The sequence below is a fragment of the Scyliorhinus torazame genome, chromosome 2 (assembly GCF_047496885.1).
Source record: "Scyliorhinus torazame isolate Kashiwa2021f chromosome 2, sScyTor2.1, whole genome shotgun sequence".
Classification (NCBI taxonomy): Eukaryota; Metazoa; Chordata; class Chondrichthyes; order Carcharhiniformes; family Scyliorhinidae; genus Scyliorhinus; species Scyliorhinus torazame.
In genome coordinates this window covers 170,169,527-170,191,285 of record NC_092708.1, presented here as the reverse complement: position 1 = coordinate 170,191,285, position 21,759 = coordinate 170,169,527, and the positions used below count along the sequence as shown (strand labels likewise).

The window sequence follows — 21,759 nt, the reverse complement described above, 5'->3', positions numbered from 1 at the left end:
ACCTCCGGGGTCTGACTCTCTACTGCGGGAGCCCTCTCCTGCTTGCTAGGGTTTTTACATTCCCTCTTGAAATGCCCGGCCTTCCCACACCCGTAGCATACCGGTTTCTTGTCGGAGGTCCGGGTGCCCTCATGCTTCCACTCTCTCTTAGGGGCTGCTGGCACAATTTCGTGCACCTTACCCTTAAGGGGCTTGTCCTCACCCCTCTCCCCATTACGATATGCGAGGGTAAGTTTCCTAAGGACCTCTTCCTCATTAAGGGCCGGGGTCTGCGGGTCGAACCAGTGTTCGGCTTTTGCCCTAACGTTAGGGAGACAGTTGGCAACTAGAGTCTTCAGCCAGTGGGCGGTTCTTTCCCCTAAATTCCGTCTATCCGCTTGAACCCCGCATGCCTCCATATAGACGATCCACAGCCTGTCTGCGAACATGGTGGGAGATTCCCCTGGTTGCTGCTTGGTTTCCCCCACTCTCATGAAAGGGCTCCCCAGATTCAAGCCCATCGCCTCCAGAACAGCAGTCTGTGCTGCCGCCCATGTGTCAGGTCTTCCCCCATTCCCAGAGGTCACTGTCCTGCATAGCTGTGCATCTAGGGTCATCAGGAGCATCCTTATTTGCTCCCCCTCGTCGCAGTCATTAATGCTGGCTGCCTGTTCCACCTCCATAAAATGAAGCGACAGATCCCCTTTTGGAGTTAGCCTGGGAACGTGGGCCACCATCCCCTTGAGCGCGGATGCCCCATGAGGAATGATAATGTCGCCCTCAACCGGTCCCCTATTCGCCAGCCCCGCCGGGGGACCATACCTTCTTTGTCTGACAGGGCACATCTGCCCTACCTGGGGTTCCTGCTCCTCCTCCCCACTGTCCAGCTCTCCTGCCCCGTTGGGTAGCCCCCCTGTCCCCGGGCTAACTACCCATATAGGAGACGCCGCTATCTGGGGATACACCACTGACCCCCCTTGGACCTGCCCCTGCCCGGGCGGTCCAAACCCTACCTGCTGACCCGGCCCCATCACCGGCATCCCAGGCAGCGGTCTGTCCCCATCCCATGGGGACCCACATACGAAACCAGGCGGACACGCCGCCAGCTGGGGGTACCCTGCCGACCCCCCTTGGACTTGCCCCTGAACGTGCAGTCCGATCCCCCCCTGCCGACCCGGACACAATCCCGGTGCCTCAGGAGGCGGTCTATTCCCCTTGGCCTGTGGGGAATCATCCGCTGCGAGGAGCACCTTGCCCCTAGGGAACCCCCCTGGACCTACCAGGTGTATCTGTCTTGGACAAGGTCTCCTCCAACTCCGTTATTCGTGCCTGGCACGGCCCATGGGCACAGTCCCCTACTTCCTCGCGAGCCACTCGGTACGCTGCCTGGATGTCCCGGAACTTCCCCTCCAGCCTCCTACACTGCTCTGTACTCCGAGCATAGAGTTCCTGGAGCCTCCGTTCCTTTTCTTTACCCTCCACTATCTGGCAGTGGAGATAGTCCTTCTCACACCGGTTAGACTCGCTTTCCTGTTTCATTTCTGCCAATTCCTCCCGCAGTCGTTCCGCTGCGCTAGCCTCCTGCTCTAACTCTTCGATCCTTTGCTCTGTTTTGACTACCTGCTGAGACAGGCAAACCAGCCAAACTGCCTTCTCCAAGTGCTTTTTGTGCGCCTTACTTTCTGTCCATGCAGCCGCTGCCATTACCGGTTGCTCCGCATTGATTAGTTCTGAGACCCAAGGTTTGGTGAGGTTGACCTTTTGCCACAAATACGAGGAGATTCTCTCCTCCATTTTACTTCGTTCCCTCACCCCCTCTGCCAAGTCACATACTCTAAACCACCGGGGTCCTGCCGCGGTCGCCATTGTAGAGGGTGCCATCTCTGCTACTCCACTACTGGGCCGATATCTGGGGTTTGAGTATCTGTGTGTGTCTCTCTCCAGCTGGCACTGAAACTTCAGAGGCCAGGGGATGCCGCACTGGGACACCTCCACGGGAGAGAGCACTGGATCAAGCCTGCCGTTTATCCCTAACCGGAAGCCTGAGGCTTATATCACACAGATATCCAGACCCCCACCAATGCCCAGGTGATTCTCTCTCTTGCCGGTGGTGCAACACCCACCCGGTTCCTACTTCGCTGGAGTAGCTTTCCCAAGAGAGAGAATAGGACACTGCTGTTTATTACCTAACCAGCAGCCTGTCCTGAGTGAATCGCTCAAGATGACCCTAGATTCTTGAACCCGGAATTAAGGTGAGGAATATTTTAACAATGACTTGGTCAGAGATCGCTGGTGAGAGATTGAAGAATTTAAACGACTCCAATTATCAGCAAATCAAGGTTTATTGCAAAACCCAGGTCAAAATCATCAAACAGAAGAAATTATAGTAAAATCTTAAACTCTAACACAAACTAAGTCTATTCAGAAAGTACTATAACGGACACAACGAAAATCTTATTGTTACACAGTTTTAGCAATGACACAGAACACAAATCAAGTCCCCTTCCCCAAAGCCTCAACCACTATCAAAGTCAAGGGAGCTTCGCAAGCTGCTGCAGGGTACTTACGGTCACAGGCTGCAGAGGTCAAGTCAAAGGTGGAGAGGTCGAGCCAAGAGACCCTCAATCGAAACACAGCCCCTTTTATATCCGTTTTACCTGGCTTTTTCCTGTTTTCGGCCAGCCCCTTTTGCATTGAATTGGTAAGGTTTAAAGTTCCCGCTGGTCCCGCCCCCTTTGAGCCGGTCAGAGCTGTCGACTTCCGGGTTTTCCTCCTCCTTTGCGTTGTATCAGTCCAAGTTTAAAGTTCCCGCTGGTCCCGCCCCCTTTGAGCCGGTCAGAGCTGTTTGCTTCCGGGTATTCCTCGCAGGTCCGCTCCTTCCAGCCAGGCAGACCTGCCGCGATTTGAATTTGGCGCCGACTCCGCCCCCTCCTCCCAGTGAGTTCCTGCCGGTGGCTTCTGTCAAGATTGGAGTACCTCCCCCAGGTCCGCCTCCAACTTGGTTTTTTCTACCGCTTATCTTCAAGGGGCTTTTCCAGCGCAATATACTGAGCCCAGACAGTCTGCTTTTTAGGATAACAAGGTTAGGCTCTCTTGTGAAGATTTTCAAAAGGTCTTCCAGCTGCTCCGGAGATGGCTGCTATTCTCACCTTGCTATGTTGATGGGGTGTTAATTGGATTCTACTCTGGTGGAGGCCAAGTCATTTACATCTGCATGGGGCTATGACCATCCCATTGTCCTGCTTGCAGGCAGGCCCCCTGTGTATTCCCGTGCCCCTTTGTCTGTGTGTTAATCTTATCTCGTTGTCTGGCTCCTTCTTCCTTGTAGCTCCTAGGGGGGGGTTTGTAAATACCTATGCCCCTACTCAGCTCAGCGGACCAAGCCTGCTGGGAAATCTGGTTACGTTCTCTTGGCTGAAAAGTCAGTTTACAGTCTCTGGGTTTTATTCTTGGGCAGTCCAAAAAGGGCCGAATTGCCCGAAAACCTTACAAACAGAGCTATTGATACGTTGAAGGTAAATTTGCATTCCCAAAATTAGCAGAGAGCGTAGAGACAAAACACTGCAGCCAAAAGGGCAACCGTGATTCAACTAAAGATGCAAATTGTTTGAAATAGATGACTCCGTTTATATTTGGAATTTTGGGAGTGGCCTAAGCTGGGTTCCAGGAATTGTTGTGGCCAAGACTTTATCTTACAAAGTGAGTGTATAGGACAGGACTTGGAAGAAACATGTGGACCATCAGGGTGGTCGAGAGTTATCCCAGGAGCCAGCGTTACAGAATGATTCATTGTTGCCAGCTGAAGGTATTGTTTGCTGCCCGGGAAATGTGACAAGCAAGAGTAATGTTCTGACTGAAAGAGAGGAGGTTGAAGCCTCAGTTCAGAGGACAGACTGTCTGACAGTCACAGACAGTCACCTGAGGCCAGAATTGAACCCAGGCCCTTGGTGTTGTGAGGCAGCAGTGTTGATATCTTTGGGTTGTGGGGATGAGACCCACGCAGATACAGGGAGAATGTGCAAACTCTACACAGTCAGTGACCCGGGGCTGGGATCGAACACAGGTCCTCGGCGCCGTGAGGCAGGTTGGCAGCATTATGGCTGCATTAGTCTGTACATAGCACGTTGTGCAAATACATTTTTATTGTTTGTACCCTAACTCAGTGCTTTTCAAACTTTTTTTCCGGGGACCCATTTGTACCAACCGGCCAACCTTTGGGACCCACGCCGACCTACCTCTGCGATCCACACCGGCCGACCTTTGAGACCCACGCAGACCAACCTTCGCAACCCACGCAGACCAACCTTTGCCACTCACACGGGTCGACATTCGCAACCCAACATTAATCGCCAACCAACATGACTGAAAGAGATGATTTGGTCATTGTTTGTGGGAGCCTGTGTGCACATATTGATTGCTGCGTCTCCTACCTCACAGCAATGACTACGTTTCAAAAGTACTCAGTCGGTTGTAAAACACTTTGGGAACATCCTGAGGTCAGGAAAGGTGCTACATAAATGCAAATTGAAACAGTCCCAGGATGAGCTCAAAGTACCGGGAAAGACCACTCTATCTATCAGGACTCTGTTGAAATTCGGGACCTCAGCGAGGGACGCCCTGCCGAGGCCTCACTTAATCCGGTTTCCTGTACTGAGGAGCTCCACTCGCCAGAACTCCTCAGTGCAGGAGGGCATCGGGGAGTGGTGGGGTGGCTGGTGGTGGTAAGGGGGGGGAGTTGGCATGACCCCACTTTGCAGTCAGCAGGAGCCGGGGCTGCACATCATCAACGACAGAGGCAGGAAGAGACCCTTCATTGGCCGCTCACGCAGCTCAATTGAGCTCTTGCAAGGTAGCTTGGTGGCAGGAAAATTTCAGGTATGCCTCCACCACCCCGTCCCCGAAAATATGCATCCTTCCCGCCTCCCTATATCACTATATGGGCCACCTTGCCTCCCAGCCCTTCAGCTGCCTGATAAAATCCTGCGTAATGAGTTTGTATCCCACAATCAATTGAAATTTCTTGTCTTGTCAGATCAATAAGCTGACAGGTAAAACCTATCCAACAAGCAGTTACAAGGCACAAACACCCACAATGCATATCAAGTGTTTTGTTATTAGAATACATGTTAGGAACGTGGTTCTGCGCATGCGCACCGATGAGCGGGCACGCATGCACAGTGCGCCCGCACATGTTTTTATGGTCGCTGCCTTCATTTGGAAGGCCGTTCACAGCCGGCATTGTTAAAAGCCGGCTGCTGTGGCTGTTGCGCGAGAATTTGTGCAATTGGGTGCGCCGCGACGGACGCTCCACACCCCTCCCGACAACCGCCCGTGACCCACCTGTGGCCCGTGACCCTGAGTTTGAAAATGCCTGCTCTAACTGCTGGAGCCAAGTTACTGCACTTAGGTTTTGTAGATTTTATTGTTTTGTCACCTTTGCTTTTCTTTGTATCTTTCCTGTCACCAACATTTTTGCTTTAATACCAATTTTGGATGCAATTTCTTTTATTTTATTGTTGTCTGCTATTTTCTTGACCTATAGATGAAAACGAAAATTTTCAATTCAATGGCAAAAGAAGGGGACCCTAATTATAATAATAATAATCTTCATTGTCACAAGTAGGCTTACATTAACACTGCAATGAAGTTACTGTGAAAAGCCCCTAGTCGCCCCATTCTGGCACCTGTTCGGGTACACAGAGGGAGAATTCAGAACATCCAAATTGCTTAACAGCACGTTTTTCGGGACTTGTGGGAGGAAACCAGAGCACCTGGAGAAAACCCATACAGACACAGGGAGAATGTCCAGACTCTGCACAGTGACCCAAGCCTGGAATCGAACCTGGGATCCTGGTGCTATGAAGCAACAGTGCTAACCACTGTGCTACCATGCCATCCGTTCAAAGAATAGGACAGATATGAAAGCATAAATAGTTTTCTTCTGCACTCTATAATTCAATCGGCCTGATCTTTGATATTGGGAGTGACAATACACTGAACTTCAGTGGCTTCTGTGTGTTGGGACCCTGAAACGTTCTGACGTACATATTGCCAGGGAAGTTTAACCTTCCAATGCGCTGATTTCCACTGCCTGGGACCCTTCATGAATGTCTCCTACGTTGCTCTCAGTTTCAGGCACGCTACTCACCTGTATACTTACCTGAGAATTATTAGTCTGTTTGATCTCTGGTGGCTCCAACTCCATCTACAAGTTTGCTGACGACGCTACCATAGTGTGTCGGATCTCGAACAACGACGAGTCGGAGTACAGAGGGAGACGGAGAACCTAGTGGAGTGGTGCAACGACAACAATCTCTCCCTCAGTGTCAGCAAAACTAAAGAGCTTGTCATTGCTATAGGGAGCAAAGTATAGTTCACACCCCTGTCAGCATCAACAGGGCCGAGGTGGAGATTGTTGACAGCTTCAAATTCTTAGGTGTGCACATCACCAACAATCCGTCCTGTTCGACCCACGTTGACACTACGACCAAGAAAGCACAACAGCGCCTGTACTTTCTTTGGAAACTAAGAAAATTTGGCATGTCCACATTGAATCTTATCAACTTTTACAGATGCACCATAGAAAGCATCCTATCTGGCTGCATCACAGCCTAGTATGGCAACTGCTCCGTCCAAGACCGTAAGAAACTACAGAGTCGTGAACACAGCCCAGTGCATCACACGGGCCTGCCTCCCATCCTTTGACTCTGTCTACACCACCCGCTGCCTGAGGAAAGTGGGAAGCATAATCAAAGACCCCTCCCACCTCTACAGTGCTGCACGTGAAACTGGACCCGGGCCCTCAGGGTGTCGGACCAGCCGGGGTTGGAAATGGGTGCGGAGGCAGATGTTGTAGCCTTCGCCTCGTTGATTGCCCGGAGGCGGATCCTGTTGGGATGGAGAGCAACCTCTCCACGTTATGCCCTGGCATGGCGGGGGGACTTGTTGGAATTCATTATGTACTTTCAGGAATTGGATAACATCGAACATTAGGGGGGAGGGCATTGGGAGGATTGGGGGGAGGGGGACTGAATGTGTTAATGGTGACTATGGGTGATTCCTGATTCCTTTTTGTTATTTGTTTATGTTAACCTGTGGGCTGCTGTTTGGGGGTTGGTGGGAGGATGGGATTGCTGTTGTTGATTTGGGGATTGACATTGTATTCGTTACTGCTTATTATTTATTGTTGGTGGGTGTAAATTTGGGAGAAAATGTGAAAAAGGAGGAGAAAAAAGACTAAGACCCCTCCCACCTGGGTTATTTTCTCTTCCAACCTCTTCCATCGGGCAGGAGATACAAAAGTCTGAGAACACGCACTGACAGATTCAAAAACAGCTTCTTCTCTGCTCTTACCAGACTCCTAAATGACCCACTTATGGGCTGAACTGATCTCTTCACACATTGTCTCTACGGAGTAGTATTGCACTCCTGTTTGCTTCACCCGATACCTGTGTCTATGTTTTTACATTATGTATTTATATATGCCCGATGTTTTTTTCATGTATGGAATGATCTGTCTGAACTGTATGCAGAACAATATTTTTCACTGTACCTCGGTGCCCAGCAGAGTTTATTGAGCGTGATCAATGCTTCGATGCAAGTGCTGTTGGCCTGAAGGAGAGCACTGATGCCAGTGCACCTATCCTGCCAATGGATCTGCAGGATCTTGCAGAGGCAGCGCTGGTGGTTCTTTTCAAGAGTTTTGAGGTGCCTGCTGTATGTAGCCCACATCTCTGAGCCATATAGAAGGGTTGAACACCTCTAGTTTCATCAGCAAGAGCAAGTTGAAGCCAGGTGTCGAAAGCGAAAGCACCGCAAGACAATCTGAGCACTTCACTCACCCGCTCCTCCAACCACTGCCCCACCTGTGACAGAGACTGTGGGCTCCTCAGCCACCAGAAAACTCATTTGTCGTGCATAAACAAATAATCCTCAATTCTGAGAGACTGCCTGAGACGTGGAAGAAACTGTCCATCATACCCCCAACAAACCCCTTGACCTGACTTCCCATCCAGCAACCAGAGTGCCCACCCTCACTTATCTGGCTAGACTGTCCATAAAACCACTGACCAAACTACCCACCCTACAATCCTGATACGAACACCCCAGAACCCCCAACATGACCACGCACTACCAACCAACCATCAACCCGACAACTAAACCCCCTAACCCGACTGCCCAACCCTCAACCATCCACCCACCCTGGCTAACCCACTAACAACCCCCAATGCAACTCACAAACCCCAGAACCAACTAATCAAACCTAGCCCTTGATCCCACTACTCATTCCCTCGCCATGACTACCCCTCAACCCGACAACTCACCCTCATCACCTGACTGCCCACTCATAGGCCACAAGTCCTCCCACCCACTAACTCACTCACCCTCTCATTCATTCACTTTCTCACTCACTCATGTTCAGAATTGGAGAAAATTAAGGTTGAAAAATGAAATTGAGATAAAATAAAATAAAAAGGGGAATTGATAAGGGCAGCTAATTTGAAAGTGCTTTGATATGCGAATCAGCACAGCAGTGAGAATAGCAAGTGTTTACCTATGTGACTATGGGTAAACAATGGGATGTAGAAGAGGTAACTTCAAAGTGGAGAGATAAGGCAATTGCCATTTATATGCTATAAACTGAGTCTGCAAGGTGGGTAACATCAAAGGAAAATAATGAGATATCCTAGCACAATAACTGGAGAAAGAGACACAGTAGCAGCTACCATCACAGCCACACTCAGCTGTAGAAAACAGTCTCCCTGAAAACAACTTATTGCTAAAAGGCAGCAGGTTAAAATCCAAAACCCGAACCGAGAATATTATGACTTCACTGAAACTGAAGATGGTTTTCCCAAATGTGGATGAATGATCTGTGGGTGGTAGTTATCTGCTGTATTTAGCTCATAGAGTTATATAATATTGGATGTTGTTTGGGAAAAGGGGCATCTCAGATTTCAGGAAATGTCGGTAATTTAGAACAAAGGGATGACTTCATGTAATACTGTGTGTGTGTATAGCCATCACTATAGCCAAGTTTACTGTTGCAGTATATCATAGTCCTTCTTGTGTGTTTTACTTTTAACTCAATAAATATTCTTTATTAATTGATCACAAAATGATTGGAGTGTTTTTCCCTGGTTTTGCATATCTTTTCTCACAGTATACCAAATTGAAAATATACACCACAACAACCAATGTTCCAAGTTACCCTTCTGGGTTTTGGGATACTCTCACATTTAACATTAGCGGGGTTCTTAGCACTCGCACACCACCAATCCCTCACTCATTCACCTACCCATCCACCCACTTACTCACTCATCCACTCAACCCACCCATTTACTCATGCACCCACCCACTCATTCACCCACCAATCCCTCACCCATTCATTCACTCACTCATTCACCCACCAATTCACTCACTCGTCCACTTAACCCATCCATTTACTCACTCATTCACCCACCAATTCACTCACTCGTCCACTTAACCCATCCATTTACTCACTCATTCACCCACCCATTCACTCACTCATCCATTCATTCACTCATTCACCACTCACCCAAGCACTAACTCAACTGAAAGATATGTGACTTTAAAAATATAATTGATCATAGCAACTAATGATGTAAAAAGGAGGCATGTCCGCTGCGCTTCTCCTTTTTGCCAATCTCCGCCGTGGACCACCGCACTGAGGCTTTGTTATTGCAATCAGGATCAGATGTCCTTCTGAAAGTTGGGTAAAAGATAAGCACACAATGATCCTCATCGTCAGCAGCAACACGCGCAGCCTCGTTGCTGATCAGATGGTCTGTCCCGATAATTCGACACAACATTGCCCTTTCAGAGTTTAAGGATGCCAACTCTGCCAACTGAATTTGAGGTCTAGGCCATGTACTCAATTTCAGTTATCAGTATCCCTTGAACAGGGTCATCCCAGCACCTTTTTCTCCTTCGCTGATTTATTTGGTAATCACTGAAGTCTCCAGCTCCCGTCCCCCTGTTTGTAAATTTGAAAATTATATCTACATTTCTATTGTTCTGCTTAATGTTCGAAAATAACCTAACCTAATTTAGAACGAAATGAAAAGTAGTATGCAACAAAATGATGTTGATTAAAATATGAAACTGTATAGCCAGTGTTACTAAATCGCCCCCTCACATTGCAGTAGTAATGTCCCCAAATAGATACCATACAGGCAGTGATAAAAGCCTATGATCTTTGGAGTACAATCTGGAATCTAAACACACTAGCAGTTGTACATCAGCCATTATGCAAAGCATTGTAAATAAAGCCACTTATTCTGGAAATGTGCATCTGCACCTTGACCAGTTTTGGAGTAGACTTCATTCATGGCACTGAAAGTTTGGAAACATTCCTGGTAGAATGTGCAATGACAGCTGTTCGAGAATTTGAAGGAAGGTAGTGTATGGGGAGCACAATGCGCTCCAATTCATTGTTGCTGTCATTCACTCAACAATTAAAAGTGACATGAAGGCAGAACACAATTATTCATAAAAAGGTGCCTGAAAATAGTTTTGCCTCATAACGGTTTTCTTTACAATGAGTGTATGTGTCATGGATTTTTCTGCTTTTGTGCTGACTTTGAACCATGGTAAATAACAAAGTACAGCCGAGAAAGGCCTTTCTGCCCAGCATATAAATACCAAAGCTGTGTGAAGCGGTGACACATTCAGTCAGTTACTCAGCTAACTCTCAGCTCAAAATGGGAAAGGCAAGAATAAATCAGAGTTTATATATTGTACTTTCCGTTCAGCATCTCCTGATATGATAAATTATTAATTTCCAGCTTTGTCTCTTTCCACAGATTGTCTTTTACGAGGACAGGAACTTCCAGGGTCGGCACTATGAGTGCAGCAGTGACTGTGCTGACCTGTCCCCTTTCTTCAGCCGCTGTAACTCCATCCGTGTTGAGAGTGACTGGTGGGTGGTGTACGAAAGATCCAATTACATGGGATACCAATATGTTCTGAGCAGAGGAGAATATCCTGACTACCAGCGCTGGATGGGATTCAATGATAGCATCGGCTCATGTCGCTCCTACCCATATGTAAGTTATATTTTTTATGAAAACTGAGACTTGGTAAAGTGACAAGGCCATTAATGCCATATTTGTGACACTTGAAACGCCTCACGAGTTTTGAAGAAATCTCGCAAGACATCGCGATCTGGAACTCGCCCTTGCTGGGCGATATCCAAATGGACATATTGAAGTCAGCCATTAGTTTCATTTAAATATGCCTGCGACGGATTCTCCCAGGGCCCAGGAACTCAAGGCCTCACCTGGGAGACCTCACCCTGACACTGTTCACTGGTTTCCACAAACATAGGCGAGGTGTAACAATCCCTCGGGGTTCTCCCAGTCCTTTAGAGACCCCTGAGCTGTCAGGCTGTGATCAGGGTGGTACCGTCAAACTCCCGCTGGCACCTGGGCACCTTGACACTGCCAGCCTCCCACCTTGGCAATGCCACCTGGGCAGGGTGTCTGGGTGACACTGCCAAGCTGGCAGGGGCACTGCCAGTTTTCCAGGCTGGCAGTACCAAGGTGACCAGATGCCAGGTTTCCCATGCTAGGGATTGTGCCCGGGGGTGCCTTGCCCTTAAGAGGTGGGGTGAGGGGATCTTGAGGATCCTGTAAAAGGTACGTTTGATGCAGTGAGAGGAGGGGGATCTAGAGGCCACGGTGGGGTGGCTGAGGAGGGGACAAAAGATTGAGGCGGTATTTAAAAATGGTGCCCAGATCCGTGAATATGTTAGTGCAGCCTCGGCGGGTTGTTCCTCGCAGAGGTAAAAAAAAACGGCAAAGTGCCGTTAAATAGCAATGTCGAACCCGGTGCTGCAGGTGCCAATAAATACCCCGCTAAATGTGCCCAAAATGGGACTCTGTTTCTGTCTCGTTATGTCAGGCCTTAGAAAATGATCAGTGTGTTGAACATTTGACTTTGTGCAATCAGCTCTGAAGAGCCATCAGCTGTTTTGACAGGTCTGATTTTAACTTTGGCCAGTGATGGTTAACAGGTAGTTAATTGTCTGCCTGTCAAACATCCAGCCTGATTTACCAATCCACTCCCATCTAATTGCAGTTCAGCTAACACAAAGACTCGTGGAGACAACAACTCTGGTTAAGACAGCTTTACTTTGTAAGCTTGGTTTAAAGTACGAGGGAGAGTGATTTTGATAAACGACAAAACCATTCTGTTTTACATTGCTTCAGATTGAACAGTTATACAATTTCCAATAATCAGTAGTCCACCCGAGTTCGACTTGATCAATCCTTGTAGCTGTAGATTTTATCTTGATCAATGAAATTTACTTTTGGCAGCATGGTGACTGCATGATCAGCTCATGATATAGTTATGTCCTATCCACTGACCATCTGTTATTTTTCAAGACCCTCGCATCCGCTGTCTCTTGCTCTCCCCTACTCCCATTCCCCTTATCTAGTGTAGAACCTGCTCATACCATTGTCAGTCTGAGCACAAGATGCTGGAGATGTTGGTAAGAACTGCTTTACAGCTGGCGGTGTTTTTGCTGGCCACATTATTTCTGTTTGATTCTGACTGTCTTAGGTCAAGTAAATCAGCTTAGATCCCAACATACATTGTGAGCACTACTATCAGCAAGAGTTTAAATCATAGAATTTATAGTGCAGAAGGAGGCCATTCAGCCCATCAAGTCTGCACCGGCTCTTGGAAAGAGCACCCTACTTAAGCCCGCACCTCCAACCTACCCCGTAACCCAGCAACCCCACCTAACCTAACCTAAGGGTAATTTAGCATGGCCTAACCTGCACACCTTTGGACTGTGGGAGGAAACCGGAGCACCCGGAGGAAACCCACGCAGACACGGGGAGAACGTGCAGACTCCGCACAGACAGTGACCCAAGCCGGGAATCGAACCAGGGACCCTGGAGATGTGAAGCAACTGTGCTAACCACTGTGCTGCCATGCTGCCCGGGAAAGTAGCTTGTTACTGCTATTTGCTAAGAATACATGTTTAATGGTTAATAATGATTACTGGATATAATTTCTAGTTTCTAGTTACTTTCTAGTTTCAATCCTCAAAAAACAAACTTACGTAGAGCTTATCTAGAGCTATTCCAGTGTTATCCCAGCTATCTGGTTTTTAGGGGTATCATCCCAGCCCCCCAGGCCCCCCCCCCCATCTTCAAATACCAGCTCTTGTAATTTTGTCGGTGCTGTTATACAGGTTGGTTCTTAAATCAAAAGCTTTAGGTGTCATGTGACAATGTTCAAGATTACCTGAGATACAATTGGATGTATTTATTTGTAATTAATTGAATTTTTGAGACCCTTTTCTGGTAAGAAATAAGGAGTTAACCTGTGGCAATCACCACTGTTGTACATATTAGAAGATGTGTGGTAAGACCCTGTACTACAGGTACGGGGGTAGTCCCTGCCTGCTGGCTCCGCTCAGTAGGCGGAGTATAAATATGTGTGCTCCCTATACAACAGCCATTTCGCCAGCTGCTGTAGGAGACCACACATCTTAGAGTGATAAAGCCTCAGTTGTATTCAACTCTCGTCGCTGTGCAATTGATCGTGCATCATAACCTTTACACAATGATGTTTCTGCTGTGCTTACTTTCAACCAGCAATGCTCGTGGCTCACAGAGCCAGCAGGAACCGTGCAGCTTTTCAGTCTCTCAGTTTTAGATGCTCTCAGCTCATATGGAAGTGGACTGGAGCCAGAACGAAGCTCAGAAAGTTAGATTTCTGTCATCCCTTTTCTTTTCCTATGGGGAAATAGGACTTTCATGAAAGCTCAGGGAGCTGAGTTCCATTTTTGGTTCAGTTCAATATGCTCTAGGCTCACACACACACACTGTGCACACTGACTCTGCAGTTTGTTCTAATCTTACCTCCATCATTTCAATGAGAAATTAAACTTTCACTCACTCCAGTTCCCCGATATCTCAGTGGGCAAATTGCACTCTGTGATCTAGCACCGATGTCGAGAGGACCAACAACTCTTGCTTCAAATCCTGGTCTCTGCTGCGTTACTCTGAACACAAAATGGAAGAATGAGCTGAGTCAGAGCAGAGGGTCATTGGAAACTCGGGGCGCACCTTTTACACAAGGCATATCGAAAACGTAAGGATTTCTTGACCAATGATTGTGGCCGGCTTTTACACGATATGGAGTACTTCTCGAGCATTGACAGTGTAGAAATTACGAGCGGCACAGTGATTAGCATTGCTGCCTCACAGGGACCCGGGTTCGATCCCAACCTCAGGTGACTATCTGTGTGGAGTTTCCACATTCTTCCCGTGTCTGCGTGATTTCCTCCGGGTGCTCCAGTTTCCTCCCACAGTCCAAAGATGTGAAGGTTCGGTAGATTGGATTTGCTAAATTATCCCTAAATGAAATGAAATGAAAATCGCTTATTGTCACAATTAGGCTTCAAATGAAGTTACTGTGAAAAGCCCCTGTTCGCCACATTCCAGCGCCTGTTTGGGGAGGCTGGTACGGGAATTGAACCATGTTGCTGGCCTGCCTTGGTCTGCTTTCAAAGCTAGTGATTTAGCCCTGTGCTAAACCAGCCCCTAGGTGGGGTTAAAGGGCTAGGGTGGGGGATTGCACCTAGGTTAGGGTGCTCTTTCAGAGGGTCAATGCAGACTCGATGGGCCTTCTTCTGCACTATCGGGATTCTATGATTCTATTCTAATAAGGTCATCTACAGGTAGACTAAATAGCTACAACCTGTTGTCAGACATATTTACACTCACCAAATTCATCTTCCTGCAATTGTTTAACACATTCTCGGAAAGAGAAACAGAGAAACAATCTGATCAACAATAGGTACCAAAAATACAGATTTTTACTGATATTGATAAATCGCTGTCTGCATAATCTAATTATGTCTAATATCAGTCCCCTGTGCACTCTTATACACACATCACTGATTAGCTGTTTAAAACTATATATATGGGGCGGTACAGTGGCACAGCGGTTAGCACTGGTGCCACACAGAGCCAGGGACCAGGGGTTCATTTCTGGCTTTTGGTGACTGTGTGGACTTTGCACATTCGCTCCGTGTCTGCGTGGGTTTCCTCCGGGTGCTCTGGTTTCCTCCCACAGTCAAAAGATGTACAGGTTAGGTGGATTGGCCATGATAAATTGCCCCTTAGGGTGGGGTTGCAGGTTTGGCAGGGAATTGGGCTGAGGAAGGATGGTCTTTTGAAGGGTCGGTTTAGGCTCGATGAGCCGGATAGTCTCCTTCTGCAGTGCAGGGATTCTATGATTCTATAGGAGCCACTTGTTGGTATCAAATCTGAAACATTGTCAGCCTATTGAATCGAGTAAATTATCTGAGCTTTGCTCTCATTGTTGATGTCATCATCTGGGCTCCGTTATATTGCTTCCTTTTCAATGTATCTCTTTTTCTACATATAACAAATACATATTTATTATTTCATCATTAATATAATCTTATTTCTATTACAGTACCGAGGTGGAAACTACAGAATGAGGATTTACGAGAGGCCTGACTTTGGAGGACAGATGATGGAATTCATGGATGACTGTCCATCTGTCTACGATCGTTTCCGTTACCGTGACATCCACTCCTGCCATGTGATGGACGGTTACTGGACCTTCTATGAACATCCCAACTACAGAGGCCGACAGTACTTCATGAGACCCGGTGAATACAAGAGATACAGTGACTGGGGCGGTTTCAACTCAACTATCGGATCTTTCAGACGCATGAGGGATTTCTAATCTGTTATTGTAAAACATGATCTTATCACTGTCAACAAAATAAAAAGGCCTTCCATTAAACCGTTATTTTGTTGGAATCACTTCAAAATTATTCAAAACCGTGCTTACATGCAGAATCTATCACTATAATGAATTAAGTTTTGTGATTACTATTAAAATGGGAAAATAGAGAAGCAGGAGAAATGTGGACCGATCCTGCTGGAGAAGCTGTGTCAGTCCCTTGCTAATCTTACTGAATTTTGTGCAGTCAACAGCAGATAATCTAATTTCTCTGGGTACTGCAGGCACCTTTTCCCTTGCCTTAGCACCCTCAGATACAGAATGCTTCCAGCTTTCCTGAGGCGGCTGTGCTTCCGTTCACTGGGCCCATCAGCTTCCGGTGTCCCACCGGAATACCTGCAGACTGGAAATGTGGGAACCTGCAACCCCCACCCGCAGCACTTACCCTCTGAGATTCTCTAAGCACAGGAGTTATTTCGGCCTATTTGAAGGAAAGGGAGAGAGTCCAAAAGGAGAAAGAATGTCAGCTAATATGTGAATCAGGTAGGAATGTTGATTGCGCATAAATTTAGTGGGAATAGGGTCAAGGGATCAGTTGTCAGCACCCTTGGAGAAAGTGAGCTTGGTGTGGGCATAAGGAATGATAGGAGTGAAACTAGAGATGCAAGGTCAGGATTAAGCCAAGGGTGATCTCCAGAGGAGTTTTGACCCAAGAGCAGAGGCAACCATACAGAGAAAACACAAGGAGAATCTGACGCATAAAGACAAAACACATCAAGGAATCACATTGTGTGATAAAAAAAAATCCTTGTTTCTCAGTTGGGAAAGTACGAACCCTTCTATTTGTCAATATACCTTTTTCTAACATCACAGCATACACAGCTATCATTTCCACACAAAATTATGTGCCAAAGATTATTTTGACCATTTCCCCTTGACATTCATTGGCATTACTGTCACTGTCTCCCCTGCTATCAACATCCAGGGAGTTCCCATTGACCAGAAACTGAACTGAGTCAGTCAAAGAAATACTTCAGCTACAAGAGCAGGGCAGAGGCTGGGAATTCAGTTTTGAATAACTCACCTACTGACCCTCCATAACCTGTCCACCATCGACAAAGCACAAATCAGGAGTATGATGGAATACTTCCCACAAGCATGGATGTGTGCAGCTTGAACAGCCCTCAAGAGACTCAGCACCACGCAGGACAAGAAGGTTCCCTTATTTGGCAACCCATCCACCATCATAAACATTCACACCACCACCACAGCACAGTGGCACCTGCCCCCCCCCCCCCCCCCCCCCACCCCCGCCGATGCAGAAACGTGCCATGTTTCATTCAATAGTGCCTTCCAACCCTACAGCCACCATTTAGAAGGAAAAAGGCTGGAGATTCATGGGATCATTGTCAACTGAGAGTTCCCTTCCAACGCATATTCAATGCTGACTTGGAAAGTATCACTGTTCCTCACTGCCAGTGGGCTAGAATAATGCATCTCCCCCACTCAGTGGGTGTACTTTCACCACATGAAGTGCAACAATTTAAATAATGGCTCATTATCATTTTCTCAATGACAATTAGGGAGGCACAATATATGCTGGCATTGCCAATGATGCTCACATCCCAATAATGAAGAACAAAAGCAAATCAGTGCTAATAACAGGCAATGTGAATATTTCTAAATGATTGCAATCGATCAGATATTTTATGATCAAATGAACATCAGCAACATACTTTATTCTAATCTCTAAAGTTTAAGACATGGCACTGGTGTTTTTAAAATAAAAAAATGTAGAATACCCAATTTATTTTTTCCAATTAAGGGGCAATTTAGCGTGTTCAATCCACCTACCTTGCACATCTTTGGGTTGTGGGGGCGAAACCCATGCAAACACGGGGAGAATGTGCAAACTCCACACGGACAGTGACCCAGAGCTGGGATCGAACCTGGGACCTCAGCGCCATGAGGCAGCAATGCTAACCCACTGTGCCACCGTGCTGCCCCGGCACTGATGGGTTTTAACATAAGGTCATAAGAAGGAACAGGAGTGGAACACACATGACGCCAGCCCCTCGAACTTGCTTCTCCCATTCAATACAATAATGATTGATGTTCTGCCTCAACTCCCTTTCCCACCCACTTCACATATCCTTTGCATTCCTGAGAGAACAAATACCTACCTATCTCAATGTTAATTGTGCTCAATGATGGATCAGCCACAACCCCGTGAGCTCTTTCAGTTTCTCCTCATCTCAGTCCAAAATGATCAGCCATTTACCCTGAAACATGTCCCCCTGTGTTCTAGATTCCTCAGCTGGGGGTAAACAACCTCTTTAGTGTCTACCCCAAGCCTACTCAGAATCTTGTATCTTTCTATGAGATCAACTCTCAATCTTCTAGATCCCCAGCGAGTTTTGTAAAGTAAAATGGGAAAGATGCAATTTGAAACATGGTCTGATAAAACCAGAAGGAATATGAGAAAAAGCAAGCAGAAATCCCACAAAGGGTAAACAGCATTCAGAAAGAGGGTTTGAAATGAAGACAGCCTTTATCACGCAGGCGTTAAGAGAACAGCTCGAAAACAGCTTATACTGTAATCTGATACCTTTCTTTCAAGTTCGAGAAATTCTTGCAAATTAAGTTTTTAGTTACATAAAGGGAACAGTATTCCACCCTTTTATAGAAGTTAATTAGTTTAGCAAACAATTGATTAGAAATGCCAGAATCTTAAGTGAATTACCTGAAATAATGTGCATTTCTGAATAATAGAAAATTCATGTCATCAGTTAAAAGTGGAAGTCTGGAGATAACGGTTGAGTCTACTAAGGCATAAATTAACACCAAGCAGGAATTAGTTTAAACATGACGAGAACCGGATGTATCACTCCTCTAAGATTTGACAAGCATCAAAGCATTTTTACCAATGCTTATCATTGAAACATACTCTTGTTAGACATGATGGAAACTAGGTGAATACAATGGACAACCATAAATGAGCAGAAGATATTACTTGAAGATAATGTCATGTAACCAGCACGGCTGTTAGAAGGGTAATAAATATCCTGAATAGCTAGCAGGCAAACACTTCCAGCTCACAGAGCTGCTTCGGTAGATGGGAAGGACTGAATGCAGGAGCCGAACAGGGGATCAAAGTTATTGAGAACACCCACAGATAAGAAGAGAGTTTGTCAAGGGGGCCACGAAGGTCCGAACAACCGGAACGGAAATTCCAGAAGCAAGATTTTTTAAACTTATTGTAAAGACAGTGATGTTATCTTTTGAAGTAAAATAAAGCAAGTTAAAAACTCACTTTAACCTGGAATAGTGGTTATTACAAAATATCGAAATGTCTACTGTGCTATTACCTCAGAAAGGGTGGACTCAGGATCAAGCTACTGAGTGATAAGTAGATAAAATCTTCTTTGTAGATATAGGTTATACCAGGAATAACTTGAAATATTAGTTTGACCTAAATAGCACCTATTTAAGTCTGCAAAGGAGTCAAGGAGTGAAAATCCTTGTACACCATTTAGAAAATCCTTTTGACACTTTTTGGTTTAGGGGGAGATTTCTAATAAAAGTGGTGATTTAAATTCAGTATAGACTCAGTTTACTCACCCTCTCATCACAGGAACCAAAACAAAACTTTCATATTACTACCTGCAAATCGAATCTATCCTTCATTAAATGTGGAGACCACAATGTGTAAAGTCACATCTGGGTCAGGCAGGTAGGATCGGGAAGGGGAGTTCTGTCCATGCTATGCTGCACTCCCCCTGGCCTCAGAATCCGTCTAGTGTCAGTGGTGAGAGGGGAAGGGGAGAGTGCGTAAATTTCTGGCCTCGAACACCATCCTTACGGACTTCACTGAGGAGAGAATTAATAAAAAAATAATATAATAATATTGTAACAATAATATAATATATAATAATATGATAATAATATCATAAATATAATATAATAATATAAAATGATCTTTATTATTGTCACAAGTAGGCTTACATTAACACTGCAATGAAGTTATTGTGAAACCCTAGTCGCCACACTCTGGTGCCTGTTCGGGTACTCAGAGGAAGAATTCAGAATGTCCAATTCACCTAACATCACGTCTTTTGGGACTTGTGGGAGGAAACCGGAGCACCCGGAGGAAATCTACGCAGACACAGGGAGAACATGCAGACTCCCCACAGACAGTGACCCAAGACAGGAATCAAACCTTGGACGATGGCGCTGTGAAGCAACAGTGCTAACCACTGTGCTACCATGCCGCTAACCACTGTGCTACCGTGATGCAGGCATTCTAGATAAAGAGGAGGTGTGCAAAATATTTGGTACAACAATGATATTGAGTGAGCAAGTACAGGAGGGACTGCCATCCTTGAAGGTGGATAAATCACCACAGCCAGATACATTTAAACCAAGCTTTCAAAGGAAGCTTCAGAGGAAATAATGGATGCTCTGAGGATTATTTTGCAATCCTCACTAGATACAGGTGAGATCCTAGAGGATAGGGGGCACTACAAATGTTGTACAATTATTTAAAAAGGGTCCAAGGGAAAGGCCAGAAAATTATAGGCCGGCCAGTCTGACTTCGGTGTGGGCAAATTCTTGGAAACAATTCTGAGAGAAAGGATAAACTGTCACTTAGAAAGGCACAGATCGATTGGGGATAGTCATCATGGTTCTGTTAGGGTAGGTGAACTAACTTAATCAAACAGTTTGAGGAAGTAACAAGGAGGATTGATGAGGGTAGTAGAGTGGATATTGTCCACATGGATTTCAGTAAGGCATTTGACAAGATCCCACTGGGCAGACCGATCAGAAAAGTGAGAGTTTATGAGAACAGGGGAAGTTGACTGGTTGGATCTAAAATTGGTTCAATGACAGAAACAAAGAGTAATGGTCAATGGATGGTTTAGCGAATGGAATATGGCTTCCAGTGGTGTTACACAGGATTCAGCGGCCCTTGCTGCTTGTTGTATATATTAATGGATTAGACTTAAATGTGGGAGGCATAATCAGGAAATATGCAGATGTAACAAAAAATGGCCATTTAACTTATAATAAAGAATCATAGAATCATAGAATTTACAGTGCAGAAAGAGGCCACTTGACCCATCGAGTCTGCACCGGCCCTTGGAAAGAGCATGTCATAATATACATCTATGTATACAATGGAGTGCAGACAGGCAGTGATTGACACAGAAGATGACCAGTAAGCACACAGAACAGAGCAGCCAATCACCAGACAGGACATGACCACTATAAAGCCAGAGAGCACCAGTTTTCCCGCTCTCTCGGGACCCAGACTCTGAGACAGTCAGAGTTAGTGTGCTGGCCAGTGCAAACACCATGTGGTAGCTAGTAAGTCTGGTTAGGCTAGTGTCAAGTCAGCAGAGTGTCAACACACAGTTGAACATATATAATAGTTTAGATGTTAAATAAAATGGTGTTGCATCTGATCACGTGTTGGAGGTCTGTCTCTCGCTACACTGCATCAAGTGCAGTCCACATTGACTCAGCCTACCCAACACATCATGGTACCAGTGAGTGATGCTGAAAGTTGACGGACCTACCTTGAGTCAATCAGTGTTGACCAGCAAACAGACGGGCCTACCTTGAGTGAATCAGCATTGACCAGCAAACAGCCATTCGGTGACATGAAAACGTCCGCCCGCCTCCACAGCTCCGCATCGCCAGCAACCTCGGTGCAAATTGGAAGGTCTTCAAACAAAAGTTCCAACTCTATCTAGAAGCCACCGACCTCGAGGCCGCATCGGACGCCAGGAAGATCGCACTATTCCTCTCCACAGCGGGGGACCATGCCATCCACATCTACAACTCCCTTACATTCGCTGAAGGCGAAGATTAGACAAAATTTAAAACAGTCCTACTGAAGTTCGACAGCCACTGCGACATTGAGGTGAATGAGAGCTTTGAACGGTACGTTTTCCAGCAGAGGCTTCAGGGTAAGGATGAACCTTTTCAATCCTTTCTGACCCATCTCCGCATCCT

The 21,759-nt window shown here is 46.3% G+C and overlaps 1 protein-coding gene across 1 annotated transcript; it reads left to right on the top strand.

Moving 5' to 3' along the window:
- Positions 1-10,556: 10,556 nt before the first annotated feature.
- Positions 10,557-15,807, top strand: LOC140393337 (gamma-crystallin S-1-like). Its single transcript, XM_072479690.1, has 3 exons — positions 10,557-10,712; positions 10,806-11,048; positions 15,466-15,807. The coding sequence occupies exons 1-3, from the start codon at positions 10,704-10,706 to the stop codon at positions 15,739-15,741; spliced, it is 528 nt and encodes a 175-aa protein (XP_072335791.1). The 5' UTR covers positions 10,557-10,703; the 3' UTR covers positions 15,742-15,807.
- Positions 15,808-21,759: the final 5,952 nt, after the last annotated feature.